Here is a 13,325-nt window from a genome sequence, read left to right as displayed (position 1 = left end):
TACCCCTTTAATTGATTTTAAATGGCATGGTGCAGGCAGAATGGGGATTTGTAATCATTCCAGCCCTCAATGTATGACTGATACAGGACATCTTGGTGGTGGACACTGGAGAGCACTGAACTGCAGGACTGCTGATTCTGGAGAGGAGCAAAGTAGCATGATCTTTAATTTTCTTCATCCACAAAGCGTGAATTGTTGCGACTGCTCCTGCTGTGCAGTTTTAACCCTTGCTTGATAGGTAAAACTGCAAGTTACCTCTGTACTTGTATTTTCCTATGGGGACCATGGATCGTCACTGCATGTTTAGCTCCCATGCTTTTAGAATGGTGCTACTGCAATTCTTATATTTAGCTTCTGTTTATGGGAATGCCATATGTGGTTCCTACTGTTCTCTCTTGCCCCTGTACCCATGGACATAACGTCACAGGAAATGAGAAAGAGCCGCATGGACATGGTCATGTCACCACAGCCTGAACAGAAGATAGGAGCAATAAAGGTAAATCCAATACCGGTATATTACAAAATTACAGCTACCTTAAATGATTATTTTAAAGCATGATGATGCAAACATAATAATGTCATAATGATGTCTTAGAACACCTGTCACCACTCTTGACATGTCTGTTTTAGAAAATTGTATTCCACATTAAATGACCATTTTGAATCATCTTTTCTTATGACTCCACGCTGTACCATTCCTCTAATATTCCAAGTAGAAGTTTAAGAATTAATCCCCAACTGGGTGTTAATCAGTGGAAGGGGGTGCCCAGTTCGGATTTTATTCATAAACTTCTAGTAGACATAACAGAGGAAATGGCACAGCACAGAGTTAAAATGTGATTGTTATTGCACGAGGGATGCAAATAGTTACTAAAACAGACGTGATGAATGGTTTGTGTGCTAGCACACTGTGTGGGTACTTCTTTGGCGCACAAAAACGACCTCGATTCGGGGACTTTTGGTATAATTGCTATTTATTGTTCAATGGACAACGCGTTTCAGAGTTTATAACTCCTTTCTCAAGTCTAAAAAGATACAACAAGAAAGCCGAAGCCAAATGGATCCCCACATAATTAGAGGGAAATGTATATACATAAAAAAGGAGGACTGTGATACATAGAGGAGAATAAAACACAGATAAAATAAATGAATCAATTGAAATAAAATCAATGAATGTTAGATATTACACGTTAAATATTACACGTCATGGGCCACTGGTAAACCTAGTGATAAATGCTCAGCAAAAGAGCATTTTAATAAATTCTGCTAGCATAAAATTAGCGTACTCCAATATGTCCTAACTGAACAACGTTATCATAAAATATATATATATATATATATATATATGTATGTATATATAAGTGGCATAAAAGAAGTCCAATTGCTGGGCCGTGATATGTATTAAAATCATCCTGATGTCCCTGATATGGTAGGGCATGGTGCTTATATAGTATAGCAACGTATAGTAGATTGTGGGGAGTGGGATGCAGGTATTGAGTAAATTAGTGGTACTTCTAAGACTCATTAACCCAGTCTATGCCTTTAATTATTCATTGAGCCAGTCTATGCTTTATGGTGTTAGTTTGTACTGGAAAGAGAAAATGTGGGGTTTACCTTGGGGACGCCAACAGCAAGACTGGCCAGATGGCTGCAGAAAGAAGTGTATAAATAAATAAATATATAACTGATGGCTGGCAGCAGAAGACATTAATAATTGGTGTAATGCAAAGCTGGCATTAATGTGTACTATACAAAGCTGGTAGACAGCTTACCTGGAGACTCCCTCTGGTGCGTGCTGCTGTGTATGGCGCCGCTCACCACGTGTGTGAGCGCGCGCTATCTAAAGCTGGGGAGGCGGAGGCAGGGTCAGTGACGTCAGAGGGGATCCTCAGAAGAGGATGACGGGTCCTCTTCAAGAATGGCTTTTTTATGTAAGAATATTGTTATTATGTTCATTGTCAAAGTCCCTCCCCCTTAGGAGACAAAAAAATACAGTAAAAAAAAATTTGCAATTATAAAAAACAAATATATAAAAAAATTAAAATCACCCCATTTCTTATATAAAAATATGCAAACAATTAAAAAACATAACAAACATCACCTTGTCCAAACTGTTAAAAATAAACATATTATGTATGTTTACTTACAGTTCCACCATACAAACTGCGAACTGTTCATACCAGATCATAAGCAATTGTATAGAGCAAACTGTAAACCAAGTAGAGCAAGTAGAACTATTAGTTAGACCTCAGATGTACCTCTCAGAGAGATCATAAAGTGCTTAAATAACTTAAAGTGAGAGTACAGATACTGAAGAGAGAAATATATCCACCATTTTATGTTGATTGAACAGTTGAACCACCATCTTATGCATACCAACATTTGTGGTACTTTATTCAACACGTGTTTTGTACACGGACTATCTGCTGCGGAGGCGGCAGTGTTATATATGAAGAAAAGTTGAAGTTAATAAAGAAGTTATTTCAAGTATTTGGTGTGCTCTTTAAACCTACTGTTTCCATAGAACGGCGCTAGAGTAATAGACAGTCTGATTAGACTAAAAGTCAGAGATATCAAAATTCTTCTAATGCCACAGCGCAAAAAGAACTTCATAGTGCTGCTCCTGCCACAGGGTAATGACCTATCATCCGAAATGTTTACAGTGATTATGGGCTAATGTGTGTGTGAAGTTATGGGTAGTTAGATGTAGAGCCCAGGTATAGCTTTGTCAGCACAGCCAAGAAGCTTGAAACCTTAAGTCTTTGTGATTGTGTGCTCTCCTTCTGCCAACATTACACCATTCTGGTCCCATTACTATATCCATTAGCTGTAGTCTTTCATTAGCCAATATAGATAAAACCAGTAAAAGCTATGTATCCAAACTGCAGACAGTATATCAAGAGAGTAGCTATAGTGGGTGTAGCGGAACAAGTCACACCAGTGCCCTGATGGCTGAAGGGGATTAAAGGGGTATTCTTGTTTCATAATATTAATGATCTATCCTGAGGCTAGGTCAATCATTATCAGATCATGGGGTTCAGACTACCTGCACCCCTGCCGATCATCTTTTAGAAGCGACCATGGCACCTGCTGCTACAATGTATACGGTGTGCAGGTAATCATTAAGGAGAATGCATCATGGCCACTTTAAACAGCTGATCAGTAGTGATGTGGGTGTTGGACTCCCACTGATCTGATATTGATATTTATATAGCGAAAAAAAGCCAGCAGCACACCATGGAGTTAAAAGAAACACGTGCGGTTTATTCACCCAGTGTCATGTAGCAGCGATGTTTCAACCGCTTGTTGCAGTCTTTCTCAAGCTTTCTCATAGCTTGAGAAAGACCGCAACAAGCGGTTAAAAAAGTCGCTGCTACATGACACTGGGTGAATAAACCGCACGTGTTTCTTTGAACTCCATGGTGTGCTGTTGGCTTTTTTTCGCTGTATTGAATTGGACCATGGTGCTGGTTCACACTGGCCTGATTTTGCACCCGATCAAGAAACCGGAATAACACCCCTCTGCCACCACAAGGGACCCAATAAATATTTTGCAATGGGGACCAAATGTAGCTTAGATAGTTGGCAGATAGATGGAAGGAAGCGAGGAGGATCAGACTACCCAATGTTTGTTTGTAGTCTGTAACTGTGGAGACACACAGAAACTGTAGACACAAAGCAAAAGATTTGTTTTTGTTAAAAAATATTTTTAATCAAGATGAATTGTTTGCAAAATTGCTTCATGATTCATTTTAAGAACACTGGAGCAACAATAAAATGTGGACGTACATTTTACAAAAAGATGAGATGAGCAAATAGATTCTAACTGATTGAATTAGTTTAAAGGGAACCTGTCACCAGGATTTTGGGTATAGAGCTGAGGACATGGGTTGCTAGATGGCCGCTAGCACATCCGCAATATCCAGTCCCCATAGCTCTGTGTGCTTTTATTGTGGGGAAAAAAACGATTTGATATGTAAATTAACCTGAGATGAGTCCTGTATGTGAGGTGAGTCAGGGACAGGACTCATCTCAGGTTAATTTGCATATGTATCAAATCGGTTTTTATACACAATAAAAGCACACAGAGCTATGGGGACTGGATATTGCGGATGTGCTAGCAGCCATCTAGCAACCCATGTCCTCAGCTTTATACACAAAATCCTGGTGACAGGTTCCCTTTAAAATCAGTCTTCTGGGTTCTGGCCTCTCTGCTCAAGAAAACTCTCCCTTGATTGACAGGGTCAGACATCTTGCCTAGTCCTGTCAGTCTCTTGTAGGTGCTGCTGCTCTCGGTATCAGAGGATCTGCTGCTACTAAATGAGTGGCACGGACACCGACTGTGCATGCACCGCTGATGTCTGGGTACACCTGGAAGTGAAGGTATCGCTTCTCTGTTCCATGCCTCCGGATCCGAATTTGTTTTGCTAGAAGTGATTTGCTCATCATTTGCTAATGTCTCTCAGCATTTATCTTCTGCAGTGTCTAAACTCTGCTATCATCTGCTTTGTGCCGGATCCATCAGCTTCTACCATAGTGTCTGTCACTTTAACAGCATTTTCCATCGAAAGTGATGAAATCCTGAAAATAAGCTTCTAACATCTTCTGATGCAGATGTGGACAGACCTTTATTTCTACCTTTTTCCCAAAACATTTTAAATATTGTCAAGCATTAAAAACTTTATTGCTCAATTATAAAAATACAGTATTGCTTCATTAAAAAAATAAAGGGACACATAGAGGTACAAACATCAATTATAAAAGCAAATTAAATGACCTATATGTGCAGTACAACTATTTTCACATTTCACAGTTAAAGAGAACGTGTCCCCACAAAATGCAGTGTGATCTGCTGAGCAAATTGATATATAGTATTGTGGGAAAAGATTCAGTAAAATGTATAATTTATACCTTAAAACTAGGGCTGCACGCTATGGGAATTTTGTGCGATTAGGGCCCTAAAAATTGCGATAATGATGTGCGATGCGATATTTTTAGGGAATTGTGCTAGAGGTCTATTTGCTTGGATTTTCCCATATGAGCCGCTGACGCGGCTGGGTATGACATAGTTATGGGGGATCTGTGGAGGACGCTGTGTTGTGGGGGATCTGTGGAGGACGCTGTGTTGTGGGGGATCTGTGGAGGACGCTGTGTTGTGGGGGATCTGTGGAGGACGCTGTGTTGTGGGGGATCTGTGGAGGACGCTGTGTTGTGGGGGATCTGTGGAGGACGCTGTGTTGTGGGGGATCTGTGGAGGACGCTGTGTTGTGGGGGATCTGTGGATGACGCTGTTATGTGGGGGATCTGTGGATGACGCTGTTATGTGGGGGATCTGTGGATGACGCTGTTATGTGGGGGATCTGTGGATGACGCTGTTATGTGGGGGATCTGTGGATGACGCTGTTATGTGGGGGATCTGTGGATGACGCTGTTATGTGGGGGATCTGTGGATGACGCTGTTATGGGGGATCTGTGGATGATGCTGTTATGTGGGGGATCTGTGGAGGACGGCGTTATGTGGGGGATCTGTGGAGGACGCTGTTCTGGGGGATCTGTGGAGGACGCTGTTATGTGGGGGATCTGTGGAGGACGCTGTTATGGGGGATCTGTGGAGGACAGTGTTATGGGGGATCTGTGGAGGACACTTATGGGGACCTGTGGATGGCACTGTTATGGGGTGGATCTGTGGAGGACGCTGTTATAGGGGATGTGTGCTATGACACATTGGGCCATGAGGGGGGCCAGCATAAGACATATAACATCTTATGCTGGTCCCCCTCATGGCCCTATGTGTCCCCTCATGTGTCCTAAACTGCGCACATAACTGTCTTTGTGTTAAGTATTTTACTAGTGTGTGAAACAAGCTCTCTCCTATTGATAACATAGCCGCCTCTGTACTCACTGTCACTATGAATGCACTACAGTGAGCGGGAGCGAGCTGGCCAGCCGGCGCGTGACTGACGTCACTTAGTAACGCTCCTCCCACTTCAGGAAGCAGGAGCGTTACTAAGTGACGTCAGTCACGCGCCGGCCGGCCCGCTAGCTGCAGTGCATTCATCGTGACAGTGAGTACAGAGGCTGGACCTGTTATCAATAGGAGAGAGATTGTTTCACACACTAGTAAAATACTTTACACATAAAGCCAGTTATGTGCGCGGGGCCCCTTCATATATAATCGCGGCATTTTCGGGTCGGCCAAATCGCCATATCGCATTTGCCGATTATCGCGATTCGATTATTTTTTTGATTTATCGTGCAGCCCTACTTAAAACCATCTCATACATTGGTGGCATATCGCTAGGATATGCTACCAATGTCTGATAGTTGTGAGTCCCACCTCTGGGACCCGCACCTGTCACTAGAACAGAGACAACAAACTGTACCTGCACGAACGACAGGATCACTCGATGAACGAGCATTTTCCTCGTTCATCTGGTGATCGGCGGCACATTTAGATGGCCAGATTAAGGGGAACAAGCGTTTGCAGGAACGGTTGTTCCCGATAATCTGGACGATTATTGGTTTGTCAAAGGGTACTTTCACACTTGCGGCAGAGTGATCCAGCAAGCAGTTCCGTCGCCGGCAAAACGTATGCCAACTGATGGCATTTGTAAGACTGATCAGGATCCTGATCAGTCTTAAAAATGCCTGATCAGTCAGAAAAATGCATTGAAATGCCGGATCCGTCTTTCCGGTGTCATCCGGCAAAACGGATCCGGCATTTATATTTTTCACCTTTTTTTCGCTCTGCGCTTGCGTAGACAGGAAGGACGGATCAGGCATTGCAGTATTTTGAATGCCGGATCCGGCACTAATACATTCCTATGGAAAAAAATGCTGGATCCGACATTCGTAGCATGCTGCGGTTTTATCTTTTGCCTGATCAGTCAAAATGACTGAACTGAAGACATCCTGAAGCATCCTGAACTGATTACTCTCCATTCAGAATGCATGGGGATAAAACTGATCAGTTCTTTTCCGGCATTGAGCCCTTTTGACGGAACTCAGTGCCGGAAAAGAAAAACGCTAGTGTGAAAGTACCCTAAATCCCCCGTTACACAGAGAATGCTATTAATCGTTAATAACACTTCACCCATGTAAACTATCAGTGACTATGTATACACATTTACACAGAGAATGCTATATATATTGCTGATAACACCTCCCCTGTGTGCAAGTGAAGTCAGAATGAGCAGAGATATAAATGTAAAAATCACAAGTTTTACTGAATCTTTTCTCACAAAACTATACATCAGGGGAAAAAATAAACGAACCAGCACCTCCACAATAAGTAAATATAAGAACGCAGGTGCACGCTACCTTGGCTAAAACACACTTGGATACGTAGAACTACAGGTAACAGCACTCTGCTAGTCAATTGCGCAAAGATATAAGCAAACACTAAAAGAATAAATGCTTGGGGGTCATACTTACTGCAAATGCAGCTAGAAGCTTTTTGCGAATATAATTGATCAAAAATATTTCGGGCCCATCTACCGGTCGTCAAGGTCGCTTCTAATCAGATGGGTCCTACTCTGACATGCCTCTCCTGGGCTTACAGCCTACAATCTGGGCAAAGTAGTACCAAGCTGCATCCTACACATGCCTCTCCCAGGTTGTCAGCCTGCAGTATGGGCTGGGTAGAATACAGCTGTACAAGCTATCTAATTAAAAGCACATGGTAAATGGGCTGGTGGTGCATGGTTCAATCTCACCACCAGGGGGAGCCACTCCCCTAGTGGCAGTGACAATGGGGAAAAAATAAACGAACCAGCACCTCCACAATAAGTGAATATAAGAACGCAGGTGCACCGGTAGATGGGCCCGAAATATTTTTGATCAATTATATTCGCAAAAAGCTTCTAGCTGCATTTGCAGTAAGTATGACCCCCAAGCATTTATTCTTTTAGTGTTTGCTTATATCTTTGCGCAATTGACTAGCAGAGTGCTGTTACCTGTAGTTCTACGTATCCAAAACTATACATCAGTCTGCTCAGCTCCTCCTGCTCTATAACATACTGCCTGCAGATTGCACTGCATTTTGCGGTGACAGTTCAATTACTTCCATTCACTCCTTTGACAGTTACAGAAACAGTGTAGCCCAGTAGGCTTCGTTGGTTCCATAACCCTGGCCACTTGGCATGGTTGCGGAGATCAGTGGGACCCGGTGAGACAGGATAGGACCAGTGACCTCCTTTCCATGTCCAGAGGTAGGACCTGCAGCCAATGATGGCCAGTTCGCAGTGTTCGCCGACGAACACATGCGATCTGCCATCTTTGCGATGCAGAGGTAAGTCCTTACCTGTGCCTGCGCCGCGAGCCGCTCTGAAACACATGCGGTCACCGGGAGCAGGCAGTTCCGAGAGCAGCCTTCATCGGGCTTACCTCTGCATCGCCGGGCTTGGGAATAAAGATGGCAGAACGCATGTGTTTGTCGGCGAACACTGTCTGCAGCGATTAGACATTTAAAGAATATCTTATGGATATGCTCTGAATATTTGTTTCCCAAGACACAATAGAATGTTATATATGGCACTGTGGCTTTACGTGCTGGAAATGTCCACCCTAGCCCAGGGAACATCAGTCCACTGCCGTGAATGTATTACTCTTACAGAGTAGAGCACCTGAGAACATGATGTGTCTCCGCGTCTTCTTCTGAATCTTCACAATTGTGTATGATTTTCAAGTATATCATCTATGTAGAAGACAGAGACTATGCATGCTCAGATATACTGAGCAGGTAGTCTTCACAGTTCATGATGTGGTCAGTCCACTCTTTACAAAGGTCAATCATTGATGGCCCCGTCCCTCCATATTCTGGAGGAAGGATATTCTCTGCAAAGTGCTGGTGAAGAGTTTCCATGTAGTAACAACCATGCAGGTGGATCTGAAAGAACATGGAAAGAGATGATATATGATGACAATGTTGAAATGAGACAACCATACAGCATCCGTTACAGTGCCATTTGAGCTCACTTACCCTTTGTCTGATCTTTTCAGGAAGAAACGGCTTGATCAATGAATATACAGGATAGAAGAAGAGAGGCTCGTTTATTAGATGTATCCCTCGGACTTTAAGCGGGAAAGAGTCCTGACAGAACAGACAGATATGATCACAAAATGTTAAGCATACAGTATATCCTTTTATCAAGGCACATTCATTTAGCACTGGACACTTTTGCTACCCTGCTTTCTTGTTTTTCATCATTTAAGTACTCAGCTTTAAGGGGATAGATTGACCAAAAATAATAATATTACTCACCTAATACATCCTTGCTAATCTTTGATTACTTCTCTGCAGTTTTAAAGCGTACTGTACCTGAATTTTCAAAAAAAGTTTGCTTAATGGCTGTGCTTCTTTGTACAGTCATAACTGTGAAGGAACAGTTAAGTTTGGACTTCCCTAAAGTCTATTTCAGCCATATTATCTGTCTTATTCTCAGTTTCAGCTGCACAGTTAGATGCATTCCACTCAGAAGCAGTGGGAACCTCCCTTCTGTGAAAGTTGCCAGTACTGTACTGCTGTGATATCCTTTCCCTTACTTCCCATTATATTTGTTTTCAGCATTGGTGCTCACAGAACAGATATGCAGGGGAGGATATCTGACTTACAGACACTAAGGAGTCTCCTATAATCTTCAAAAGCTGTGTATAAGCAGTTCTTTTATCAGGCTCAGGATCTCAGCTAGATCTAAAACGCCCCCTATTTCCTGTGTGCCATCTTCGGTGTCTCTGTTACTAGGGATAGATCTTGCTTGACAACAAGTAGTGGACAGCAAATTAGGTGGAAGTGAGACCCCTAGTGGGAACCTTCTGACTTTCCCACAACAGCAGATGTCTGGGTAGGTCAGGATCAGGCAAGTTGGATTTCAACTACCTGATGTCTGTCAGCAGCTTCCTGTCATGCCCCACTTTGACGATGTGCGGAGGTCAGGCAGGATAGCAGCACGAGTTTAGTGTTGCTTTGGAGCCATTCTGGATCCGCCTCTCATCAGGTGCACTGGATGGGGTCTTTAGTTTAAATAGCACACTGCCCAGTGCCCTGAGCGGATTATACTGTTCATTCTGGTCTGGGAAGCTTGGAGGGAAGGTTGGCCGTCAGTTCCTGCTCTCAGAGATAAGTGTCATTTCTAGTTCAGTTGTTTGTGTCTTCTATTCCATCCAGGTTCTGTGCGAGCTGACTGCTCCTATCTCCCCACTTCACCATCTTAGGGAGTTCAGGGTTTTGTTAGCCCAGGCTGGAGGACACAGCACACCTACCTTCAAGGTCTGCTGTGGGCTGAGCAGTGCAGGGAAAGAGGTCAGGAATAAGCTAGGAGGTGACCCCTCCCCTGTCTCTCCTCCAGAGCCTGGTTGGTGTGTTATCTTTTGTACTAAGTGTTCGTCCGTCGTGACACTTCCTCCCCAAATTCCTACTGAAAACACATGCTTGTTTGGCCGACTACAGGCTGCAGATGCTTCACTACCTGAGTGTCACGGCTGTATGTGAGCAACAATAGTATACACAGTAAAAGAGCTACTGACCGGACCCAAACTAGGGAGGATAAAGGGTGACCCCTGTCAGACCCTCAAAGCTCTCCCTATGCTGCTAAAGCACATGCCCGGATCCAAATGGCAGAACGAGGCATGCCCACGTGCCTAAGACTGATGACCACTGTAACCCCTACAATAGTGGAAGGGGCACGGCCACCGGTGCCCTACTCATTATATGGAGGGAACCGTGGCCACCTCAGATCCAGTCAGAAAATAATCAGGTACACAACAATGTCTGTACACTTAGCTGAAGGTGTTGCAGCCGCAGAGAAGATGGATCCAAGGACAGCTGGCAATATCCGGAGTGCTTGCTGCAGCAGAACACAGGTCCAGTGAACTGATAGCTACAAGTGAAGATACTAAAGCAAGAGCTACAACTGAAATGAGAACTATAATCCACGCCCTACAATAGGAGGAGGGGTGATATAAAGAGAGGGAAATCAAACGCATGAGGAACAGCTGGGAGGAAGGAAACCAAAAGTAAACAGAGCAGTGAGAACTCCTCCCAGCTCTAGCAGTGACATCATCATAGGGGTGGAGAAACAGAGCTGTGAGAACGTCCCAAAGCTCTGGTAGTGACAGTACCCCCCCCCTCTACGGGTGGACTCCGGACACCCAGGACCCACCTTCTCAGGATGAGCCCTATGAAATGCCCTGATGAGGCGAGTGGCTTTAATGTCCGACACCGGAACCCACATCCTCTCCTCAGGACCATAACCCTTCCAATGAACGAGGTACTGAAGAGAACCGAGGACAATGCGAGAGTCCACAATTCTGGAAACCTCAAACTGTGAAATACATTATGTATCTTCCAAACCCGTGGAAGATCAAGACGGAAGGCAACAGGATTGATGACTGACAAGATTTTATAAGGCCCAATAAACTTGGGACCCAATTTCCAGGAGGGAACCTTCAGTTTAATATTTCTTGTAGATAACCACACCAGATCACCCACATTCAGGTCCGGACCAGGCACACGTCTCTTATCAGCCACACGCCTATACCTCTCACTCATCTTTTTAAGATTACTCTGAATCTTTTGCCAAATGGTAGACAAAGACGAGGAAAATCTCTCCTCCTCAGGTAAACCAGAAAGAGCCCCTCCCGAGAATGTCCCAAACTGCGGATGGAACCCATATGCACCAAAGAATGGTGACTTATCAGAAGATTTCTGACGACGGTTGTTCAGAGCAAACTCAGCAAGAGGGAGAAATGAACACCAATCCTCCTGGTTCTCTGCCACAAAACAGCGCAAATATGTCTCCAGATTCTGATTGAGGCGCTCAGTCTGACCATTCGACTGCGGGTGAAAAGCAGAAGAGAAGGACAGCCGAACCCCCAGGCGAGAACAGAAAGCCTTCCAGAACCTGGACACAAACTGCATGCCTCTATCGGAAACAATATCAGAGAGAATGCCGTGCAATTTAACAATATGGTCGACAAAAGCTTGCGCCAACGTTTTAGCATTGGGTAAACCAGGGAAAGGTACGAAATGAGCCATCTTGCTAAAACGGTCCACCACCACCAGGATTACCGACTTCCCCGAGGAACGAGGAAGATCCGTGATAAAGTCCATGGACAGGTGTGTCCAAGGACGGGAAGGTATGGGTAACGGGAGAAGGGAACCTGAAGGCCGTGAACGAGGGACCTTAGCGCGAGCGCACGTCTCACAAGCAGCCACAAAACCCTCCACCGACTTACGAAGAGCCGGCCACCAAAATCTCCGAGCAATGAGATCTACCGTGGCTCTACTCCCGGGGTGACCAGCAAGAACCGTATCATGATGCTCCTTAAAGAGTTTGTGACGTAGCTCAGGAGGCACGAACAACTTCCCAGAAGGACAACGGGCAGGTGCCTCAGTCTGGGCAGCCTGGACCTCGGCCTCCAAATCGGAATATAGAGCAGAAACAACTACCCCCTCCGCCAAAATGGGACCCGGGTCCTTGGAGTTTCCTCCTCCCGGAAAACAGCGAGAGAGAGCATCAGCCTTCACATTTATTATCCCAGGTCGGAATGTAACAACAAAATTGAATCTGGAGAAGAACAGAGACCATCTGGCCTGTCTCTGATTCATACGCCTGGCCGACTCCAAGTATGCCAGATTCTTACGGTCGGTAAAAACGGTGATAGGGTGCCTGGCCCCCTCCAACCAATGGCGCCATTCCTCGAAAGCCAACTTGATGGCCAACAACTCCCTATCTCCCACATCATAGTTTCTCTCTGCCGGGGAGAGTTTTTTTAGAGAAAAAGGCACAGGGTCGCCATTTGGCAGGAGAAGGGCCCTGGGACAAAACCGCACCCACACCCACCTCGGAAGCATCCACCTCAACAATAAAAGGTAAGGAAACATCGGGATGCACCAAGACGGGAGCAGACGCAAAACTCTCTTTAATCTTAGAAAAGGCTGCAAGCGCCTCCTCCGACCAAGAGGAAAAATCCGCCCCCTTTTTTGTCATGTCAGTAGAGGGTTTGACAACAGAGGAATAATTCAAAATGAACTTTCTGTAATAGTTCGCAAAACCCAGAAAGCGCATCAATGCCTTCTGATTCTCAGGAAGCTCCCACTCAAGTACAGCACGGACCTTCTCCGGATCCATGCGAAAACCAGAAGCAGAGAGGAGAAAACCCAGAAATTGAATCTCTGATACCATAAAAAGACATTTCTCCAGCTTGGCGTACAATTTATTTTCCCGCAGAATCTGCAGAACCTGAAAAAGATGATCCTGATGGGTCTGAACATCAGGGGAAAAAATCAAAATATCATCAAGATACACCAATACAAATTTCCCCAT

At 44.6% G+C, this 13,325-nt stretch overlaps 1 protein-coding gene and 1 long non-coding RNA gene across 2 annotated transcripts in view; both read right to left on the bottom strand.

The window, feature by feature from the left end:
- Window positions 1-4,609: 4,609 nt before the first annotated feature.
- Window positions 4,610-6,618, bottom strand: LOC121001144. Its single transcript, XR_005778989.1, has 2 exons — window positions 6,266-6,618; window positions 4,610-4,911 (listed from the first exon to the last, which is right to left on the bottom strand). It is a non-coding gene; the product is annotated as an uncharacterized LOC121001144 (long non-coding RNA).
- A 1,834-nt stretch (window positions 6,619-8,452) lies between these two features.
- Window positions 8,453-13,325, bottom strand: part of TTPA (alpha tocopherol transfer protein) — a 45,312-nt gene continuing 40,439 nt past the window's right edge. Inside the window, exons 4-5 of the mRNA XM_040432357.1 lie at window positions 8,981-9,091; window positions 8,453-8,887 (exon numbers count right to left, since the gene is read on the bottom strand). Coding sequence (XP_040288291.1) covers window positions 8,714-8,887; window positions 8,981-9,091 — 285 coding nt within the window. The 3' untranslated portion in view covers window positions 8,453-8,713. The remainder of the gene's footprint in view (window positions 8,888-8,980; window positions 9,092-13,325) is intronic.

Source organism: Bufo bufo, chromosome 5 (genome assembly GCF_905171765.1).
Source record: "Bufo bufo chromosome 5, aBufBuf1.1, whole genome shotgun sequence".
NCBI lineage: Eukaryota > Metazoa > Chordata > Amphibia > Anura > Bufonidae > Bufo > Bufo bufo.
Note: the sequence above shows the minus strand (reverse complement) of the source record. Positions and strands in the feature narration are given on the sequence as shown.